Source organism: Pseudopipra pipra, chromosome 4 (genome assembly GCF_036250125.1).
Source record: "Pseudopipra pipra isolate bDixPip1 chromosome 4, bDixPip1.hap1, whole genome shotgun sequence".
NCBI classification, from domain to species: Eukaryota; Metazoa; Chordata; class Aves; order Passeriformes; family Pipridae; genus Pseudopipra; species Pseudopipra pipra.
In genome coordinates this window covers 45538972-45562738 of record NC_087552.1, presented here as the reverse complement: position 1 = coordinate 45562738, position 23767 = coordinate 45538972, and the positions used below count along the sequence as shown (strand labels likewise).

The 23767-nt window shown below is 39.9% G+C and overlaps 1 protein-coding gene and 1 long non-coding RNA gene across 2 annotated transcripts; one reads left to right on the top strand and one right to left on the bottom strand.

The window, feature by feature from the left end:
• Positions 1-20666, top strand: PDGFRL (platelet derived growth factor receptor like). The gene is made up of 6 exons (XM_064652771.1): positions 1-132; positions 5970-6258; positions 13605-13756; positions 15061-15354; positions 15638-15777; positions 20003-20666. Exons 1-6 carry the CDS (start codon positions 63-65, stop codon positions 20189-20191), a joined length of 1134 nt encoding a protein of 377 aa, XP_064508841.1. The 5' UTR covers positions 1-62; the 3' UTR covers positions 20192-20666.
• LOC135413278 (uncharacterized) lies at positions 6039-6964 on the bottom strand. The gene is made up of 2 exons (XR_010430160.1): positions 6750-6964; positions 6039-6160 (listed from the first exon to the last, which is right to left on the bottom strand). It is a non-coding gene; the product is annotated as an uncharacterized LOC135413278 (long non-coding RNA).
• Positions 20667-23767: the final 3101 nt, after the last annotated feature.

Below are 23767 nucleotides of genomic sequence, written 5' to 3'. Positions count from 1 at the left end.
GCCCGGGGCCCGGCCCCGCGGCCGCGCCCGCCCCTCAGCGCAGCGCCCCGGCCGCTCCCGCCATGCGGGTCTGGGTGCTCCTCAGCCTGCCGCTGCTGCTGCTGCTGCTGCTGCAGGAAGCGCTGCCACACGGTGAGCCCCCGCCCCGCCGCGTCCCCACACCTTGCGAGTCGCCTCGGACTCTCCTTTTTCCTGTCGTCCCCCCGCGCCGACAGTCCCCGGGACAAGACCGGGAGCCATCTCAGGGGCGGTGGCGGACAGTGTTCCGCCCGGGCTTTCTGCCCAAAGTGTGGGTTTGGAGAGAGGCGTTTGCGGCAGCCCCGGCTGTCCCCGCCGCCCGCTCCCTCCGGGTCCGCGTTTAAATCGCGCTTCGGTCCCGTGCGGCGCCGGGGAGGGACACCCTGGGCGAGGGACGGTGCTGGACGTCCCTCCAGCACTGATTTGAAAAACAAACACAAAAGGTTTCGTGCGCGGTTGTTCGTTTGTAGAGAGCACCGAACTTTTCTCATAATCCCGTTTCAGGTTGTGATGAAGTCTTGATGGGGAGAGGCAAGTGCTTGACTGGGAAGGGACATTCACAACGAGTGCTTGACTTAGGTAGACGTTAACTAGACAAAAGAGATGCTGTTTCTTTCTCGAAAAATGTGAATAAACTTCTTAATACTTATCCAGAAGAAACAATAGCAGAAAAATTCCATTGTTTTCTACCGCGGAAGGGCTTGGGATCACGGGCTGCCGTAGCCCGTGGAAGGGTTTGTAGAGAAATGGGAGGCAGGCTCTGAGGTGCGCGGGGAAAGACAGAGAAGCAGTTACCACAAGTTGTTCAGGAGGTCATATGGAAAAAAAGAACATAAGAACATAAAAAATCCTCCACCCTGGGAGCTGTTAAGCACTGAAAGGGGAGATGTAAAGTCTCCAGCATTTGGGAAAGTTGCAGCTCAACTGGACAAGGCTCGGAGCAGCTGAACAGAGATGGGAGGGGACCTGCAGAGAGCCCTTTCCACCCCAGTTTTTCTCATGACTACGTGCTAAGGAATTGCACTCTGGACCAGAGTGCTGTGGGAGTGAATTTCTGCTGAAAGATCTGGTCTAGGGGTGTGCACCACCGCATCAAAAAAAGTGTTTTCTGTTTGAGAAATAGACAATAAAAATGCAGAATAAGAACGGACTTGAACCTGGGTAAAAGATTTCCCAAGTCTATGTTTTCCTCAGTTTATACTGAGGTTTGACTGGGTGCTTCACTCAGTCAGAAAGCACATGTAATCACAGTTTTTTGTCTAAAGGTAGAGGTAGAAATACTAATCTAGACATTGTAACTTCAGAATAACTGTTCTGTTACATTAGTTGTGATCACAAATACACTTTCTTCCCTCTTATCTTAGTCTTGGTGTTTAGGAATTAGACTTTATGGTAACTTTATACTTGATTTTGGAAGAATTCATCAGTCTTAATGAGAGGTTTTTTGATTTCTGATGGTGCCAAGGCGTAGCACGGGACCTGCCTTGTGGAATAGGTATGTCTAGTGGACAATGAACACAATCTCTTTGTACTTGTGGGAGACCTTGCTCACTCTCTGTCTCTGAAGTTCTCTAGGTGGACACTTGAAGATCAGGGGCCAGTGCAATGTGCGTGTGGATATAGGTGATGTCTCAAATGAAAAATGGATGTTCTTTAGGATTATATAACTAACACCCATTTTGGAATTGTTATGTGTAACATTTGTGAGAACAAGGGGCAGACAAACATTAAAGGATAGAATGGGACAATGCTGTGAACCAGGAGCAAAAGTGCCGCATGGTGTATTTCTGTGAGTTACCAGTGCTTAGTCTCCTGCTCTGGCGTGATGAGTTAGTAGGGACCCTGAATGTACTGTTGCAGAGGAAATTAGTACAGTGCCTCTTAGAACTGACAGGAGCCAATCAGAGGTAGAAACGAGGCATTTTCTCAATATTTTTCTAAGTCTTAATTTCATTATATTTTTTAGTAAGAAATGTTGTTGCTGGATTAAAATGGTGAGGGCTCTGTGCATCAATCTAGTGAAATGGTAAAACATCCCAAAATGGCATGTTCATGTACTTGCATAAATGGGATAGTTGAGTTTGTTCCCTTTCTTGGGAAAATCTTGCAGATTGGGCAAGAAAATGGAGGAATCTTGGTAGTGGTTTCTGCGTTCTTGGAGGGATTTGATTGTGTGTCCTCGCTATCTTAGGTGATACTATAGCAGTTAATTCAGTTACTTGGCATACAGATACTTAATTGAGTGATGACAGAAGGCAGGATTGTGAGGTGCAGAAGTGGTGGTGTCAGTAGATATCTGGGCAGGCTTATAAGGGAGTTTTGTGGAGGAGCCTTGCCACAGTTTGCTTGGAAACTTACCTCTGTGGGAGGTGCAGCAGAGAATTAGGTTTTCCGTGTAGAAAGATAAAAGCTCCTCTGATGGTGTTTCCTGAAACGCCCCTGCAGGGCATTTCTTGCAGGGAAATACAAGGTCAGACAGACAAGGATCTCACTGTGCAGCTGGGAGTGTGGTATGGGAGGAAAGTATTCAGACTCGCTGGTAACTACAGAAGCACGGAACAGAGGAAGCTTGTGTGGAGAGAAAAAACTTCATCAAAACAAATCAAAACCAGGCTTCTGGCACTTAAAATTGAAAAGCTTTTGTAGGGGAGTCTTTAGCAGTTTCTTAAAGGCGGAGTATCAGATGTGGCACAGCACACAGTGTGGGATGAAGCATTTCCTTGGGGTGAGATTGCAAGATCCATGTGCCTTTGAAATAGTGTCAGGACTGAGGTTGGCAGAAAGTAGTGGAAATGGCAAAGAGTAGTTTGAACAAATAGTCCTATATCAATAGGGTTTGATGGGGAAAACAAAAGGAAAAAAGATGGCTGAACCAGAGCTTGTGTTCTTCTACAGACAAAACTGGAAAGTTCAACAAGGAGCTGGAATGTCCAGTTTGAAATGGGAATGCTCATCCAAAAGGTTTATCAGGCCTGTTGGTGGGACCTTCCAGTACTAGGGCACAATGCTGTCACAGAATTCCACTAAGATGGAATAACTCAACCCAAAGGAGAAGTGTTGAAGAAATATTTAGTGTTAAGTCTGATTTCTGGAGGGTTTTGTGAGTAAAAGTCATCTGGACTGAAATACTGTTCTGTGGAGAACAAACAACCTGATAACAGAGCACCCAATGTGTAATGATGCCTCTGCTAAGGAAAATCAGAGGGTCAGCAAGGACTGGATAGAAAAGCAAAAGGAAGAATTACTTTTCCTAATGTAGTTTGGATCACACACGTCGGGGTGTGATGCACAGTGCAATTGTTTAGATGCCACAAATGATGATGACTTAGAGCTGCTACTTGAAGAGGCCCTGAGAAAAGCAGCAATTCTTGAGTTGATCCGGAGTAGTATTCAGGCAATTGGATTCAGATGTTACTGTAGAGCAGCCAGACTGTAGTTTTAATATTCTTGCAGGAATAATAAAAGCCAAAGAAATGACTGATGCATTTAATTTTGGAAGGGGGAATTACATAAGACAAGAAGGCTCCTGAACTCACATATGGGTTAGATATAAAACCCAGAATAAAGCAGACAAAAAGAGTTTGAGAAACAGCTTACAAAAGGGATAAACCCAGCCATAAATCCTTTTCTTCTTCTGAGGTACTGGGGTGGGGTATAGAGAGGTGGCCACAGAATTTGTAGGGCTGGTAGGAATGGGGAATAAGAAAGAACACCTGTAGAAAGTAAAACTTAATTATTTGTGTGCACCGATTTTCACTATGGAGGTGCTTAGGAAGGTTTCAATGGAAAATGGTGACATGATAAGCATAGCAGAAACTTTCAGTGCAGTATCCTACCAAGCACTGTAATTGCAGACTCTGAGACAGAATCCTTCTCTATGGTGAGAATCATTAGAGATGTCTCATTAATATGCCAAAAGAATCAGCTTTAGAGAAAATCAGCAACATAAACAGTGTTTGCTATGATTTTATGATATACTCAATTTTGAAAGACTGGGCAGTGAAAATTGTACTTGAAATTTTGTGTTGATAGATGCTAAGTAACACAAATGATTCTAACGTCATATACACATTGATGGGTTCCTACTTAGGTATTTCTAACAAATAATTCCTACTTAGGACAGTGTAACTGAAGTTACACTTGATTATTCTAGAGAAAGTCAGCTCCTAGTATTGCTCATCTTGAAAATTAATGAGCTGTTTATACAGTAAGGAAGACACCATTAGTATGTACAACTGTGGTTTGACTGTGTCTTGAACCTGATGTACTGTCTGCTTTTGTGTTCTTTCTGTTATGCAAACGTGGTGTAACTGAACTGTTGTGAGATGCATATCCTTTACAAGGAATAGTTAAATAGAGTAGGACATATAAGTCTGGAAAGGATATGTTTCAAAAACACTCAAGTTTTGTAAAAGTGCAAGTGCCTCAGAGAATGTTGTTGGAGAAACAATGGATATTTATTCATTTAATACGAAAACTAGGAGGCATCTAATATTTATGTTTAGTTCGTGATTTTGAAAATTGACCAGACAAATCAATGAAGGAAAACATCCAAGGACAATAAAATACAAAAATACAAAATAATAATAACAGCCAAGGGCAATAAAATGATGACTACCGTGTTTCACAGACCCCTTGACCTAAAGGGTTCTTGGAAGCTTGGGAGACTAGTATCGAAGGAGCAGAGATCTGACACTAGGTGGTGTCAGTGCAAATAATTTTGGCCTGACCCACTGCAGCCTTTCTCATGTAATGCAGGAAAGAAGTGCAGGAATGTCCTGGACTTTAAATTTGTGCTCGCAAGGCTCCGTGCCATTTGAAAGAGACATGTTGTATATCAGCCTGGATTTAGAAGGCTGAAGCAGTGCAAGGTGTCCAACTGGGGTTTGAGGAATGTCACGGGAGCCAACAGTGGCAGGAGTCTGGAAGTCCTGCTGCTCATACTGGCAGCCAGTACCATTTTTAATTTGTGCTGAGTATATACTGCAGGGCTGTTTTTAATTCCAGAGGGAGCTTGTTAATTGATTTGTACAATAAAATACCTGAGCATTTCCATGTGGAAAACAAGAATTAGCTGTCAGGTGCAGTTAGTGGAGTTTCTGGTGTCTGGGGACACCAGAGTTTTAGGCTCGTCTCGCCAAAGGGCTGTGCTTTCTGATGTCACTTAAAGTGGGGATAACTTGGTTTTTATTGAATTATTTATTTATTTTTAAATTTGAGACACCTCACTTTTTCTTTGTTTCCTTTGTTTCTAAAGGCAGCTGGGCATCCCTGTTGTATCTTGGAGGTAATGAAATCTCTTACTGTTTGTACCTAAGTTCTATTTTCAGCTGCACTGTCAAAATAAATGGCTGTTACGGAGAAGTGATGACTTAAATACTACCTTCAAGTGACTCTAGTGTCATTTGCATTTCACAGTACTTACTGTAAAAGAAAAAAACTGCATCACTAACAGTATTTTATAAATTGTCACAAAGTTCCATCCTTGCCAGTTTTTCTTCATGTGTCCCTATGGTAGCATGGTGTGTCAAAAGGGAATGCAGAATTGACGGGTGTGTGACATGAAAGACAGAGAGCTTGTGTAGCCTTGGGTACAGCATGGCAGTGCCATGGGGTAGAAATGACAAAAGTAAATGGAGATAGAAATGCTATATTTCTTTCCCTTACCACTTGTGAAGTTTTCATACCTTACATATTTGTCTGTTTATGTAACTATAGGTATAGACTTTCCACATGTTGTTGAAAGCTCTTTTTTTTCCCCAGGAAAATGGGTCATGGCAGAGACTTCAAAAACTTATGGAAATAAACTCTTACTGAGTTTTATGAATCTTTTCTAGGAAGAACAAAACTTCAGTTATTCTCTGTGATAATGAGGAAGATCTTTTTTTGCAAAAAGACTATATAACTTTTTTCTAATCGGTAACATTGTCTTCTTTTCTTTATTTTACAAGTTATTGGACAGCCTGGGAAGAGTAAGCGTCCAAAAGAACACGGGGAAAACAAGGTTTTTAACAAAAAAGTAAAACCCAAAACTCCCAAAATGAAGGAGAGAGAATCTGCTGACTCCTCTTTGAAGTCCCAGTCCATACTGACACAGGTGATGGATAAAGGTCGTATCCAGAAACTGGCTGCCACTTTAAGCCTGTCTGCAGGACAAAGCATGGAACTGCGATGTAAGGGGAGTAATGTTACTTGGAACTACCCTTCATATTTAGACACCTTTAAAGACTCCAGACTCAGGTAAGCTGTTTTCCTTTTTTAGGATGAAAAAAAAAACATCCAGAACTTTTCTTTTCCCTACGAGTTTCAGCACCATCGGGGGTTTTGTTTGTTTACATTTTTACAATTAAGATGTTCTGTCTAATGGTTTTTAATGTCAACGAAAAAGGATGAGCAACTTTTAGTTGTCACTAATTACTGCCCTGTGATTTGCACTGTGGAGTAGTCTTGCAGCACATTAACTGTATTTCCTTCAGATGAGTCTAAAATAAAGACGGTGTTCAGCAGGACACGGGGACAGCAGGGAACCAAGTTAGGGTTGATCTGAAGTAAAACTCTCAAAATGTGTGAGTGTGAATATCAGGTGCTCACTACCAGCCTACTCTGTTGCTCTGCAGAGACTTGCTCCTGGTAGGCTGTAATGGTTGCTAGTGTGGATACCACCTGAGGCACTAAGATTAATTTCCTAAAGAGACTCAAACCCACCCTCCCTTAACTAGCAAAAAATACACCAGCTTCCATGCTAAGAAGAAAGCGAGAAGTAGTCGTTACTTCTTAAGTCAAAATTGCCTTTGTGTGGAAAAGGAAATTGCAGGGTTTGTGGTGTGAAGTTTAATGCTGAATATAGTCACCTTGAGTTTAGTAAAGCTTTGTATTTCATCTAGTGACATCATAATGAAAACCACATAAGTAGTTGTTACCACAGGAAGAGGAACTTAGGACTCTTCCTTTCTCTGCCCCGCCAGCTGAGTGTCCTGTTGCTCTAAACATCTTTTCTAAAACCCCATATATTTGTGTGCCTTCCCAGTTTTTGAGGATAGTACTCATAGCTAAATGTAGATTAAATGTAATAATTTTGTTCTGTATTTGAGAGAAGAGGAGCATATAAGGAGCTTAAGGATGTCTTCCACAGGCATTTTTTTGCCTTGAGTTCTGTTTGTTTTCACTGGCTGTTTTATGGAGATTTACATGAGGAGACAGTGAAGCACTGTGAATGATACCCTAAGAAAGAGCTGCAAGGAGCTTTTTTTGGATTATTCGGTGAGAGACACAGTTATGAGCAAAGGTATCAGCTGCTATTGTCCTTTTATTCCTTAATTAAGTACAAGTGTGTATGTTCTCTGTAAATAACTCAGGTTATCTAAATCTCAGTGATGCATTTCTTATTTACTGATGTGATGCTACCTTTAAATCATTCCCAGTTAATTAATTTTTCAGATATATTCTTCTCCTTTCCACTTCTCTTTTTGAAGTGAAGTGCTGAAGAGTTATACGCTGTGGTCTCTAGGATATCCTCCTGAAATTCATGAAGCAGTTCTTCTCTGTGCATTTATTTGCTTGTCCCTTGCTGTAGAGCTCAAGAACTACCCTGGCTGAGTGCAAGGCTTCTGTCACAGCAGCAAGCCTGTTCTTGCTGCGAGGTTATCACAGCAATACCTCTCAAAGGATCTTGTGGCCAATTTAAACTACTACTGCTTATTCTTTGGCAAGAAATGCTGTTCTGTCTGGATTTATTTCAGTAGGTGGTGTTTATCAGCTGCAGTACAGACCTGGCCTCCCAGCAAGCCAGAGCTGTATGTGCAAATCAACAGGGAGCGTGTGTGTACTTGGTGGCTGTTGTTCCCAAGTGTATCTCACGTTTTGTGCACTTGCAAATAAGTTGGGGGCATGGTTTGGTTCTGTAGACCTCCAGGTCATGTTATCTGGGTATCAGCATCTGGCATTGAAGAAGGCAGGGCACATATTCAGATTATTTGGAGAGGAATCTGAATGCTTCTTCATTATTTATTTGACTGTCTGTTCCTCTCCTGCAAAATTAAGTGTTTCAATTGATGCACATGGAAGAAAGTGCAAGAATTTAAGATAACTTAGGGAAAAACAAAGATACATATTTCCTGATTGTGCAATTTTCTGTTTTTCAATTTGAAGTAGTTTGTGATTCTGTTGCCTCAGCAATTTATCTTTCTGCTCTCACTCAGGTTTACAGTATTTGTAAGATTTTAGCCATACAACAAAAGTTAATAACGTCACACAAAATAAATGCTATAAAATATTTTGGCTGGATGGATATGACTTGGTTAAGTATTTCTTTTCTTTTAGGGTTATTTAAGGCATATATTTAAGGATCTGTATTGAAAAATGATGATCACTGCTTTAAAAATTATTTTGAATTTCAAGTTGTTGAAGCAGGAAGGCTGTGTTAGACTGAATCAACAATTTTGAACGCAAGTGGAAGATCCTAAAATTAACTAGAGAAATTGAAAACATGGATTAGTAGCAGATTTAAGAGTCACAGAATAGTAATAATTTATGGAGACATTGACTACATAATGCTATGCAGTTATATTTGCCATCACAATTTTATCAGGACTTTGGTAATTGTCTCAAGTTCTTTGTTGTGGTGCTCATAGATGCATATGAAACAAAGTCTGCTTTGTAGAATGTGAAATTTGAAATTTATGTTCTGTGGTTTTAGAAAGCATTGATTTAACTGGAAATACCATAGGGGTACCTGTTATTTAGTTAGCTCAGTTGGCAGTGTTTTTAAGTTAGCTGGCAGTAGAAAAGCTTAACAATTACTATCATCTTTGAAAGGGAGTTTAGATCTTCCTCATGGCATATGCAAGACCACGCACTAACCACCAACTGCAATAGGTAAATTTTAAAATGTTATTAATATATTACCTCCATTATTTTAAAACAAAATTATGAATGTAGGACAAAGGGGGGAAATCAGAAAAATAATTATCAAATAACCTACAGCAAAAATTGGTTAATCATCTAGATAGGTATATGTCCAGTATCTTCTAACATTTTTTGAGTACTTAAATACTAAGTATAAGGTAATCCCTTTGTTACCAGTTAGTGAGTGAGGTGTGGGATGAAGCCCAAGCTAATTAACTGGGCTGGGCTTTTTTACCTTGGATTACCATGCAGATCTTGCTAGAGATGGGGCACCGGTGCAAACCAGAATTGATGGTGGCAGCAAGGCAAAGTGATAGGGTTATGAGGAGGTAATGGAAAATGAAGAAAGAGCAGCTTGGCATGCCGGATGAAAAATGAGGAAGAGTGACAATGGTGATGAGATCCATGCAATTGCTGGGGACTAATGACTACAATTCTTTCATTCATTTGTACATCCCTATAGCAACAGATACTCTGGCACCCAGTTCCTGTTTTCTCTTTAAATAGTAGGACAGATGTACAAATTCAACTGATCTGGTATTTTGGTTTGCAACTAGTTAAATTTACCATCCATGTAATATATTTCCTATAGGTGGTTGCAGAAATAAGTAGATATAAAAGCCAAATGTTTTGCCTCCATCCCATGCTTACCACATTTTTAACTCACCCATATAGTAAGGAGAATACAGCAACCTGGAAGGCAATATACCTTTTCTAAGAAGGAAGATTATAATGAAAGAAGCCATTTCTGTAGTATTAGTGGCTATGCTTTCTTTGAATTTGTCTTTGCAGCTATACTTTACAAGTAAAATATTTTTGCTTACTAGAGTGTCTCAGTTTTTAATAGGTCTAGAGCTGTTAACAGATGCTAAAATTACCATATCCAAGGGAGGGAAAGATGCAGAGTGAAAGGAGGAGGAGGACTCTTTGGCTGTTTCTTGTTGAGATAGAGTAGAAATTCTGCCTTTCCACTATTCTAATTGGAGTAAATAACAGTACACACTGAAATGATTTACTTAGCTTTAGAGACTGTAGCACGCAATACTTTCTCTGGGGAGAAAGCTAGAATCGTGCAAACATGGTGCTTAGGTTAAGGATACACACTAGCTTGCTTCACGACCACCTTACATTATCTGTAATGCTCTCTTGCTTTATATAGCATCAATACACTTTTTGTCTGAAAATCTTGTGTACTGGCTGAACTGGCCAAAAATATTGGTGGTGTTAATGGTCAAAGGTAGCTCATACACCTCCAGAATGGAAGGGCTGGAATGCTGTTTTGTAAGACTGTACATAACAAATTAATGACTGTAGGCTCACCCAGAAACCGGATCTACAATGCATGAAAATGATGAAAGAAAAAATAAGGGCAAGCACATTTTCCTTTTCCTATGCTTTATAGCAAAAAGGCAGTCTAACTTTACATAATCTCTGCTCTGCCTGACCTGGAGCATGGGTCTCTCACTTGGTGAAGACCAGCTGTATTTATCAGAGAACTTAATCTGATAAGTAAAGTCCCACGAAATGGAACTGCTCTAATGGGGGAAGCTGGGGCAAAGAGCTGGACATACATCACATGTACATTTGTGTAAGCAGAGTGTGTCTGGACAGGAGAGCTCTCAAAAATACTGAGGAGACTGAATGTTGTAGAGGACAAAGTTACACTGCTTTCAGTGAATGCAGGCTCCTGCTGGCCTAGTGGGACGTCGGCTGTGCTCGTGTGTATAACTGAATTTCATTTTGCCGCTTGTGCTTTGAAGTCTGAAAGCTAGGGTTGGGGTTTTTGTGTAAAACAGTAAGATGTTATGTTCTTCTCCTAGTGAGCGTGTGTTTGAGATAAGCTCTCTTTTGTCAGTATGAATGCAGCTGCTTTAGAGGAGTTTGTTAGATGTTGTTTGAGTGATGCTGTGTATACTGTCTTTTTATATCTTTTTTTTAGCTTCTAAACGTGGCATAGTTTTCTGGCAAAGATGTTCTGAGCTTCAGATAACTAAAGCTAATAAGATGAATTTATAGAATAAGATTTTGGACTAGTTTTCTGCTTTCTTTAAGCAATATTGGAATGTTTGTATATACAACATTTTTACTTTGTGATATCTACAGCACAGCAAAGTTTTGGCTTTTGAGTCAGATTTCCTTGCATCTAAAATACTAATGAAATAAAAGTTATTCTGGAAATATTGGTCAGCTGCAGGATTTACCATTTGTAATTTACTTTATATGGCCTGTTTTGTCTGCTTAATATGGTCGTGTCACAAGTTTCAACACTTCCACTCTCAGTTGCCAGGTTTCGTTAGTGCATGTTTGTGGATGACTACCTTGCTAGGCTATTTCCATTGATTACTGGATAGCTCGTTTTCACCTAAGTAGAACACAGTGTACAATAATTAATTAACTCTGACCTTATTTTTCTGTCTGTTGGGATTTTGAGCTATAGTTCAGGATCTGCATTAACAAAAGGAGGCAAAAATGTTCTGGCATAAAGGTTTCTCTGTAATGTTGACATTTAGTACTCCACACTTGCAAAACATTTTATGCTGATGTAGTCATATAGCCTATGAAATGTGAACTGTGAAACTAAATAATAATAACACAGACTAGGACATGTTTTGGATTTCTCTCTTCTTCCTGTTGGGTATGATATACAGCAGGATCTCTTGCAGAAATAGGAATCTCTCAAAACTTATCCATAAACTCCAGATAATTTATAATGTAAGTAGTGTATGTATTAAAAATGAAAATGCTACTGCACCATAATTACATGATTACATAATTACATGATTCCAAGCAGTGAAATCAGGCAAGGCCATGTAGGACAAGCACATGACCCTGTAGGAAACATGATTTGTCTGGTTCTTTAGGCAGGCTTCAAAAATGCCCTGTGGTGGATCTGTGTAGTAATAGGGTCTGAAGCCTTTAATGGAAAAGATAATTCTCAGCTCTGTTTGGGATGTGTATTTAGTCTGCTTTTAATTTCTAAGCTTCTGGCCTGACTGGAGGCTGAATGTTGGGTTGCATGAACCATTGCCTATGATTGCTGATAGTTGTGCAAACTGCTAGCAGAACACCTGAGGAGTCAGAAATTTCAGGAAGCACACATAGCTGGAAGTGGTAGCCTCCCTGTTTAAGCAGTTATTCTGCCTGCAGTGGAGAGTTAACCAAAACAGAGCATTTAGAGAAAACAGTACAGTCAGGCAAGTCTACAGTGCTGCTGTTACTCAGTGATGAGGGGTTTTAGAGGATAAGAATTTCTTCAAAGCATGCTTATCCCAAAAAGAAATGATTCTGTCTTACAGAATAACTGTCACATTAATAAGAAGAAATAAGAGGATAATAAATATTAACAGAATCCACAGTTGAATGAATATGAGAGCTGTTCAGATTTCATGCAAGCTGTGTATTTGTCTAAATCCAATTTGAAACAATAAAAAGAAGTTATGAAATGCCTAAAATTGGAAAAATCACTCCTGACTTGCTTAGAAAAGAAATGACCTTGTGACTTGATGTCTTGCAAAGGAAATAGGGAGCCTTTCATGTTCTGGATGTACTACCTTGAAAGGCAGGTGACTGAAGAGAATGTTTTTTAAGGGTCAGAGCAGCAGTGGAATGCATCAGTACTGCCACATGGCTATGCTGACAGGGTTTCTTGAGGACTGGTTCTGTTGGGACATTGCTTTTGCTATCCATCAAAAGTCAACACAGCAGACTGCCAACTATAACACCATCTGTCTGCAAGAAAGAGCCAGGAAAGCAAACCTTGAAATATAAAAAAAGAACAAGATGAGGCTGTAGCTGCTGTATTTCATAGATAGGACCTTTAACCCTTAGAAACATTGGCAGTATCTTCATATATATCTACTACATATTTATAAATAGTTGTACATTTAAAAATGCCAGTCTATTGAGAGATATACCTGGAAAATTCAAGAGAAAGAGAAAAAAGCAAATGAAGTCTGAAATAATCAGACAGACTGAATTTTGTGGGCACTGCCAGAACCCATCCAGCACTTCTCAGGGTTGTGCTCTGAAATAGCTGAGGGGTGATGATGAAACTCCAGTGAGAGGATGCCAGTGAGGTGGCTTAGGGAAGAGGAGTAGGTGGTGCAAAATGACTTACTTGCAGTACAGTCCAAGGTGAGATAGAAGCTCTTAAATGATGATGTTTGTAAGTGGAAACTTGGACCAGTATGTTAAAGATTGGTAAAGCATTCAGCCTGAAAGCAGGCATAAATCATTAAACAAACTCTTATTAAAGTACTTGCTGTTTATTTCTCATGAATTATCTTTGTTAGATGTATTGAAGCAGTGCTACCATTAATGGTATTAAAAAAGCACTGAGATGCATGCAGGTTGACTTTTAGCATGAAAAAAAGGGCTATATGTGGACAAACAGACATAAAACATACAGTCACAGCCCATTTAAAAAATGGGGACTGAAAAGAATCCAAAAGTTAACTTACAAGACAAAAACATTTGCGAGCTCTCGTGTGTAGTTAAAATCATTAAAACTACTCATGTAAACAGGTCTTGGCTGGAGCAAAAGGGGAAGCTGCAACAGAGCTTTGAAAGGTAGGTCAGTTGCAGAGTAGGAATATAAAATCAAAAGTAGAACTGAGCTGACAGAAATGTATAAGGAGATATATCTGTGCTTGTCTGTGCCTTTTGTTTTTATTTCTCTGCAGTATAAAGCAGCTTGAAAGGTATGGTCAGCTGATCCTTGCAAACTCCACTGCAGCAGACACAGGTGAATACAGCTGCTGGCTTCAGCTGTGCAATGGTAACAAATGTAGGAAGGATGAGACTAAAACAGGCTCAACGTACATCTTTTTCACAGGTAATTAACTCCTGGGGGATTATTAGTGAAAGTATATTTGCTAGTAAGACAGAAATAAAGCTACATCAGCGATTTCACTGTCAAGATTTTTCTTCCGCTATTTTCATCTTTTTTTAGTGGATGTTAAGGAAGACAGCAAGAATATACTTGCTTAGTATGATTTATTGGGTCCATTTTCCCTGTGGATTATGCAAAACATATACCCAAAGTAATGCATAATGCAATGCAAAGCAAACACCTTTGAAAATAGTAACAGACTTTCAGAGGAGCTTCTATCAAATGAATATAAAAATGTTTAACTTTTGAAAATGGGTCTCAATAAAGAAAATAAATCTGTGCAGAAGATTCATTTTGTCATGGCATTCAGATGACTCCTGCCTCACCACTTTTTTCCAGTTACCTGCACTGGCTTTAAAGTCTTGATCTCACTGACCTTGGTAAGGCCACAACTTCTCCCAGGAGTCTATATAGCACATTGAGAGACAAAACACTAAGTATGTGTGTTGTCCCACAGAGCTTGTGCACAGTTTACTGCTACTTGATACAACAGAGCTGAAATCAAATTGTGAATTTGATCTTCTTATGGAAATCATTTGGGATGTAAAACAACCTTCAATCCCAAGTAGAACCAAAGTATTGTTGGCTAGAAAACATTTTAGTTCAAAATGTTAAGATAGGATTGTTTGCCATACATTTTGGAGCTAAATTAGACCATGAGACTGTGCAGAATTATCAGAACTGCTTAATGTTTTTGGGATACATTCCTTTAGAAATTTTGGAATAAACTTTTCAGTCAAGTTATTATATAAATGCTCATGCTAGAAAGAAATGTCATCTTTATATTTCTAAGAAGCATGCAAATTATGGAAATACTCCTTAACTGTCATTCTAAAAGCACTGAATATTTCATCTACTTAGAGCAATAAATCAAACAGTTTGCCTAAAAGCATACATATAAAAAGTCTGTAGCTCCAAAGAGTATCTTTTCCTAGTAGTCCTTATCTTGCCAGGGGTGATGGGATCCAGATAAGTATTTGCAAACTTATTAAAAGGAATTCCAAAGCTTTTCTTAAGATTAAAAAAGTCTGAAGATATAGTAAAGAATACCTTGTTTTTCTTTTTGGTTTAATGTTTTTAATGCAAGCTGTGATTTTTCCTTTTGTGGGTGCATATTAAAAATTAAACCAAAAAGATTTGCTTTAAATGTTGCTCATAGCTATTTTCTCTTGTTGCGTGTACTTTGTTTTCTTTCTGTTAAACCAAGAGGTAAATATTTTTTTAACTATATCAACTCTTCTGCACAGACAAAGAGGAACTTTTTGTACCTACTCCCAGTTATTTTGAGATTGTCTACTTGAACCCAGATAAACCTGCAGTCATCCCATGCCGTGTTACTACTCCTTCAGCAAAAGTAACTCTACACAGGGAATTTCCAGCAGAAGAAATTGAAACAGATGGAACTGATCTTATTTATGATGCAAAAAAGGGTTTTGTCTACCAGCACCCTACTTCTGATCATAAGGGCGTTGTCTACTGCAAAGCAGAGTCACAGGGAGCACCTCAGATTTCCATCAAATATCACCTGCTGTATGTGGAAGGTAAAGTGCAGTTTTCTATATGCTTAAACTAACTCTTTTGCTGACATGGCTAAGAAAACAATAAAAAAGGTAAAATAAGTAATGGTATCAGATTTTTAACATCTTGAACAAAAGTGTATATGTGATAAAACATTGTAGGTTTAAATTCCAGCAATTTCCCAGTGTAGTTGCAGGTATAAAACACCTGTTGCATTAAGCAGAGTCAAAAATTGACTCTCAGTTTTGCCAGTGTATTTAACTTTAGAAGCCAATTTTCTTTTTCCAAGCACTGTCTTTCTCTCAGTTCCCAAGGGCCCACCCTCAGCCACACTTGCGGTGTCATCCGATAGAGCTGAACTCGGTGACAGTGTTCAGGTGATCTGCACAGTCCTCGGGGAGCCAGATGTAGATGTGAACTTCAGGTGGCAGTACCCAGGGCGAGAGGTAAGAGATGTATGCCCCGCTTGAAATGGTTTGTTCGTCATAAAGGCAAGACTTTGCATGCAGTCAGCATCTAGGTTTGGAGTAAAAATTCTTTCAGGTTGTGGTGTCTGCCTCTTGCATAAAAGCTGAGGTGTGCTTGGCAGGAGGAGGCAGCATATCCCTTTTGAACTTCAGCCCGTCTTTCCCTGCGAATCTAGGAGCAGCACCGGGATGAAGCTGGAGAGCGTGTTAGCAAAAATCGAGCTCAGCAAAGCTCACTCCTCCCTCAGGTTTCCATTCCAGAGACACATGGCCTCTGGCAGCATTTCCAAAGAAAGCCTCAGACAGGGTCGAAGGCAGCTAGCATCAGGAGGCTGTTCTAGGGCAAGCCACAAAGCCTCACTGATGCCTCTGCATTTGATATCCCTTCCTTCTCTGTGGCTGGGGCACATGAATCATTCCAGCACAGAATTTTTAAGCTTAATTGTTGCCCGCATCCAGAAGCAGAATCTGCTTCTGCCCAGCCTCATCTGAAAGAATCCACTGGAAACACAGAGTGAATCTGACGTCTCTTTTCTTGCAATAAGATGTATCTGACTAGCAACACTGATGGTCCACTTTCTTCTCCCTCTAACCACCCCAGCCAGTAGGGGCTTGATTCTTAATCGGCCTCATCCCTCCTGCTGTTTATCCTAAGCAGGCTAGGAGCAAAGAAAGGACTGCTGGAAGATGGAACCCTTCGCCATGGGAAAGGGATCCTCTATGACCGAAGGGTTGGCATTGTGTTCCATTTGCCAGCCCTCTTGGTTCTGGGTTGTTAGAGGACAATGCAGAGCTTGATAATAAGGTACTTTGTCTCTCGATGCAGCATAGAAGTAAGTATTTTAACAGCAAAGGCAATGGTTTAAGTGACTGATTGGAGTTCAGTGTTTACTAGGCTTGAGGAAATTCAAATCTAAGACTCCAGAAGTTTGCAGTAGCCATTAAGATAGAGGCTGTAGTGCTCTACTGTCATGGTAAGGTGTGTGCCTCTGCAGGGGGAAAACCAGAGAGCAAGTGAGCACGAAAGGGATTTGAACTGCTGGTGAGGGCACTGGGCATGTAGAACCAGGTCCTTGCTTAGATGTTAATTTGTTCTTTCACTTTCCCTGCTCCCCCTCCACCCATCTTTCCCCCCCCAACCCCAACCCCATGATGTTTGTCCTACATTTTCCTGCCAAGACTGTTGAAGTCTGAGAGTTTGTGAGCAATTATCAACTTCTCCTTCCTGCCCTGTCCAAGCTGTAGGTGATCTAAAGAGTAAATACTGGATAGAGCATTGGAAGAGTTTGGCAGAATTCCTGTTTCTGGTGTCCATTTGAATTTGGGAAGGAAAGGAGCAGATGTCAAAATGAGCAGAGAAACTTGCAGCTGTCTGTGAAGTAAAAAGCAAAATGTTAAGGAAAACAGAAGTGCTTCAAAGTTTGGGGAACTGCAGAGCAATGGTGTTTTTTTAGTTAAAGGCCCGATGTCTTTGGTTAAAGGCCCAATGCATTACTTTGAGGGGGATGCACCAACAAATGGCAGTGTTCTCTATCCTTCAAGGTGGTGCTTTAACTCTGACAGTTGTGTAATGATTGACTCTGTTGGGTGGGGAAGAGAAGAAGTGCCTGTGCTTGGTCACATTATCTTTGTTGATTGATATGGTTTTCCATTTTTTTTGTCTTGTGGGGTCTTTTTTGTTTTTTTGTATTCAGCTTCCCTTGATATCTGTTTAATGAACTGTAGTAACTGTCTATACAAATCCCATCATTTTTGTCTTTTGTAACTAACTGTAATTACAAAGAACAATTGAAAGAATTAGAATCCTAGACTCAGCCTGGCCTTCCAAAACTCCTTATCTCCTTAGTGTCCACCCCTTGCTACTTCTGCATCTTTTACAGCCCGATTGCTGCCCCAAGTGTGGTTGCTGGCTGTTCTTGGCCCAGGTGCTTCCAGTGGTCTTACAGCTCCTGATGCACACTGGCATGTGCACTACACCTTTATGCCTCTGTAGCGCTGATGGAATATAAACAGCTAAACACATGCAGATAAACTCCCTTGTTTGCTGTGGATACTGCAGCTGCACTGCAGGGCACATGCACTATCAGCAGAGGACTACACCCTCTCACTGCACCTACCTACTGGGGTGAGAGAGAGACTTTGGCCTGTATCTGCCCTGGAAAGGGCTGATATGCTTATTATCCACTGGAGTAAACAGTCTCAGCTCCAGCTGTGCCTGGGGACAGGGAGGGAAGAGTTGTGTTGGATGTCTGCCCCAGCAAAGTGATCAAGTAAATGTCAGAGTAGAAGCACTGTATGCTTGTTTGGAGAGAAAGTATTCACATTCTGCAAAGAAAAAAGGTGAGGGTGGAGGGAGAAGATAGAGGATCATCAGTGATGCTGGCCAGATAGACCTTCTTTTATGCAAGAAAAAGGACTGACAAGGTTATAAGATTAACTGGATGATTTTTCATTCATGCTGCTGCTCTCAGCGCAGGAAGTTCAGTGATAGTTTTGTTCACCACCACTACCCCACTCAGCAGCTGGGCTGTCACCTACTGCTTGATTCCTGAGCAGAAGCAGCACTTTAATCCATGCTTGTTCCTAGGTACATTGGATTAGGGAGACCATCATTTCATCTCCGTATTCACTAACCTCTCCCTCTCTTTTTCCCCCCACTCAGTTATTTTTTGTTCTTATTTTTCCCTTAGGTTTTCCACCCTCTGACAATTGCATTTGCTCATTCACCTGCTGTAAATGCATACAGATCCACTCCTTAATCTGATTCCATGAAACAGGCTTCAAAGCAGAAGGCAATTAGTATGAGAAAAACTGGGCTAGCAGGAGCCCAACCAGGCAAACAGCATCCACTTTACATGGCCTTTACCTTCACTTTCAGTAGGGTCAAGGAAGTTCTACTTAGTATATTTAGAAGAACTAATTTAGGCTTGAATTAAGTGTGCAGTAGTACGGGATTGTAGGTAGCACTTGATTTTCAGGCTGGGAACTGGAAGCAGTGCTCTGCTAAGTGGCTTGATTACTTTTAAAGGGTTAAGAATTTCTATGTGAGATTTACAGCTACCAAGATTTTTTTTTTTTTAAAGCTGGCACTTCTAGGCATTGCCTGACTCCACTGTGACTCATCCCTAAGCTTCAAAAAGACTGGCAGCTGCCTTTGTATGGTCATTTTGCAAGCATGAGATTGTAGCTTTGGCTCTAGATACATGGATAACTTACCTTTTTGCTACTATTAGCTTGAGCCTTGTAGCATTCATATTGGCAAATGGTTAATCCCTCTATTTTACGAAGCAAGAGGAGATGGTTTCCAAGCAGAAACCTCTCTCTTAGTTTATCCCAGTTACTGATATAGCAGAAGCCAGTGTACTTAAAGCTGTTGACGAGCAGCTGATGGACTTTGGAAGGAAAGAGACTGCTATAGTCTATCTTTGGGCCAGTTTCTCTTATCCAGTCCTTTGTGACCTTCTGAGGTGCCACGGAGTGTGACCTCATAAAGAGTCCATCAGAGAATTGTCTTATAAAAGGGAGGGGAAAAAACCTGTTATAACAAAAAAGTAAAAAAGCATCTTTCTATCCAAACATTGATTTTTGTGTTTTGGCTTTGAAGTTACATACACATTTGGAAACCAGAATGTAAGGATTAATTTAGAAGTATTTGGGAATGTTACTATTTTTATTGTATGTTATCTAATACAGGGTTTCTAAAACTAGAGGAGGAATTAGTTTCCAACATGTGCCTGGTCAACTAACTTATGCCACTGCTGCCTTCTTTTTGAGACATTGAAAGTGTGAAAATGAGCTCACACATCCATCCTGACACATCCCCCAAGCTACCTGATCAGGTACCCAAATGCAGCCTTAGTAAATGGCCTAAAACTGAGCTTACTCAGAGGCTCCAGGAAGAGCTTTGTCAGCCCATCACTGATCTAAAGATAAACAGTACTTGTGCTTAGAGTGGAAGAGCCATTGTATTACCTTTATTTGGCATAACTTATTGGTACATCAGTATTTAATGCAGGAGTGTTGCTGCAACTGCCAGACCTTCAGTTTCCTCACTTAGGGCTGACTTAGTAATAGGCTTTTACTATCCAACCTCTTGCGTCAGGGTTTGATGGGGTGGTGTTGCTAAGTACACTTTGGAGAATCACATGTTTTGTGTGGGTGGGTTGTTGTTTTTTTTTTTTTCTTTTTTTTCTCTTTTAAACAGTCTGAGAGTCCTGTGATTATCCAAAACTTCTGGAGACTGATAAACAGAGGAGCTGGACATACTACAAGAATCTCAAAGAGTGTTCTTCTTGTTGAGAATTTTGAAGCCAAAGATGCTGGAAACTACATCTGTATAGCTCAGAACCTACAAGGAGAAACAACAGTAGCTACTAAAGTTGAACTAAATTGATAGGAAAGACTTCTGGACCTGGACTGAACTGTATATTATTTGACACTATAGCCATTAATTTTCTTTATGAATGTTTAAATGAAGCTTCTCTCTCACTGTTTCTTTTTATATGTCAATGCATTCCATATTCACTAGCTTGACAGGCCACAACAGAGTTCACTATGCCCAGCAGTAGTTAGTTGTGAGTTAATGAAACTACTATGAAGCATTGAAGTTTAAGCCTGAACACGCATAGGGCGTGTTGTATTTAGGAATGGGTGCTCTTGGGCTTTCCTTTATATATGGGCTTTTCCCTCAGACTCTTGCATAAGGTCAGCCTGCTGTGTGGTGCGTGCAATTTTAATAATGAGAGTACTGTACATGTTTAAAACAACAACAAAAAACAAGCAAAAAAACCCTTTGATACAAAATTAACCAATAGCAGATGTTTATTTTGCAAGAAAAATTAAATTTCTGAACATTATAAAAACATAAATATGTGTGTGTGTGCTCATTTCATATATGTGTAAAGACATAAACGCACAAAAATTTCACTCCTGTTAAATATCCTCTAGCACCTAGATCAGTATCTCAAGAGACCTGTAAGCAGTCAGGTGTGCTGTATTTTCCTTATGTTTTTGCATTCTTACAACCTTAAAATACGTAGCTTACTTAGTAGTTCACTCCTGAACAGATGTACAGCATTATGCTTAGTAACTTATGTAGCAAATTATGGTTGCTAAAGGTAAAACTTGCATTTATACATATATATTATCATTTGCAGAAGAAAAAAAAGCAAATGTAACATTAGAATAATATTCAATTATACAGCAGAATTTCTTCTTAGGTTCATAAGTTCAACTTGATTGCATTGATTTACTTAGGAGAAAAGGAAAGATGTTTCATTTACACAGAATTATCCCTGGATAAATAAGCCACTGGATTTAGTAACTAATGCAAGGAAAGAGACATGCCAGAGGAAGAGTTATGATCTTGGTAACAACATTTTTGGATATTTTGGCAATGCTTTTTCTTCCTAGCCTCGAGCACCAAATTCATGTAAGCTAGAACTTCCAATACAAATCTACTTCTCAGTAGTGGAATTGAATGACAAGAAAAATTTGATGCATTTTACTTATAAGGCATGTGACAAACAGGTTATTCTGAGCATATGAGGAACCAAACCAGGAACTGGCCCCTTGCTCACACACTTCAGTCTGTCTCAGCATGCATTTGACTGGAATTCCTAAAGCTTTCTTCTGTGAAGGCCTGAGGTGACACTGTGCTCCAGCTAATTCAGACCCTTGAGCAAATGCATACAGCACTGTTTTGAGCAGTGACAGATGTAAGAGCTAATGTAAAAATGGCAGCTTCCCAGTAAAGTCAGAAGCTTGAATAGTGTAGCTAATGAAAACGTTAAACAAGCTTGCTGAACGCTTTTCCTCAGCATGCAGGAACCTAAATCAATGTAACTGATAAATACCCGCAGTAAAGACTGAAGTGGTTCTGTGCAGGTCTCATGTTAACAGGCTTCATGGACAACACTCCCCAGGTGCTTATAGTATCTTTGGCCTCTGGAATCAAGGTATCTACAAAAAAAATCTTAAACATGGTATGCTGCAGGACCAACCTTGAAGGTGTAAGAGGCAGATTCTTGTTAATCTGTTAAAATGTATCAAGAATATTACAGTGTTACCCAAATGACTAAACAAGTTATACAATGTCATACCTGAAAAAGGTCCTTGTACCATTTTTTAGGGGAAAAATTGGTTTTGTATCTTTTTTTTTTTTTAATCTGACCAAATTAAGAATCCCTTATCTTCTGGAGGAGTCTGTGCAGTGTATTAATTCCTTTTTAGCACTTCCATTTATAAGAACAATGCATTTCCCTTTGAAATTTAGGAAGCTGGCACAACTCCTAAATTGAACTACAACTGTAGTTCAAAGTGCATTTGAGCCTTTAATTCGACAATTGATTTGCTTCAGAATATGTAGCAAGTGGGAGATCGTGCCACCTGCCCAGACTTGTTCATAGCACAGCGGTTCATGTGGTGGCATCACTTCATTGAACACATTGTGGCAGGAGAGGAAGAGATGGCTTAAATCACATTGCTTGAGTAGTCCCCTCAGGTGCAGTTCTCGTGACTGAGAACAACTACAGAAGCAGTGCCTTTAAGGAAGAATAGTCACAAGTGTCATGTCCTGTCCATCATCCCCTGTCCTTCCCCCCAAGCACTGAAATAATTCTTATTTAAAACTATGAGAATTATTTTACTATATATTTTACTAAAAACCTCCTGGGCAGGGCTGATGCAGTTACACATTTCCACCTAAATGAACAGTGACCCAGGGTAAGAGAATGAAGCTTAGGAAATGAAATGTAAATGACTTGTCAAGGTTACATGCCTAAAGCTGCCAGTACTGTTCTTTCCATGTCCATACCTGTGTCCCTGCTCTTCTGAGGCATGGCAGCAGCAATGGACAGAGGGTATTTGTTTCTTAAACATTCAGTGATTATCCTGACTTTCTAATGACCTTTTTAACTCCAGCTCAGCCCTAAATGATTTCCTGGCTGTTGGGCAACTACAGTTTTAAATATAGTGGTTACTTACTATCTAGAAGGAATTTCCTGCATGAATTGCATGATACCAGTTTACATGCAAGTGTCTTCGGTGTTTGTAATGAGAAACATCTTCATTTAGCTTAAGGAGATGATTCACCTCAAATTTTACAGCAAATACAGTGCAACTCATACAACGACCTTTAGAGAAAAGTATTGAAGGGTGAATTGAAGGTGAACCATATTATGAACAGTTTGAATAGCAAGAAACTACTTGGTACAGATACAAATGTCACTGTAACTTCCTTTGAAGCTTATCATTAGAGTTAGAACTACTAGTTAAAGTTCAGTATCTGAAGAAAATCACTTGTTTAATTGCTTGACCTTTGGTCTATGACTGTGGTGAGCAGGCTTCTAACTTTATGCTAAAGAAAAAAACCCCAAAAATATGTAAAAGTTACTGCACTGAACAAAGCTTTTGCTAACACATGGTACCCAAGGTAAAGCTTGAAATACTGATACTCAAACAGAAAAACATTAAAACAGTATTTACAGATTAATAGAATTATTTAATTCTTTGAGACCAAAAGGACAAACACTGAACAGGTGTTATTTGTAGTCTGATTTCTATATACAAGCAGTCTTGATTTCTTCATAAAAGCATTAAAGATTTTACTTGCAAGCAATTTAGAGATGAGGAGTCTCCTGTGTACTGTGGGAAATTATCAACAAATGAACAGTCTTTGTATTATTTACTATACCATACTTACTTTTCTGTACCAGTAGCCTGGAAGAGCTTTCCCTGCTCTGTTACATGAAGGGCTATGCTATATCTGACCTTCAAACACTTGTATGCAATCTTCCTGCATGTTTTATTTGAGGCATTACTTTGCAACTAATGTAATAAAGTTCTTACCAGTGGCTGGACAACTGTTCTTGTGACATGACCTCTTAGACTGCTAAACTGTAACTGTGGCTTTTCTCACACACAAAACTTCCTGAATAAGGTGAGCATTTTAATGAGTTCTGTAGGATGC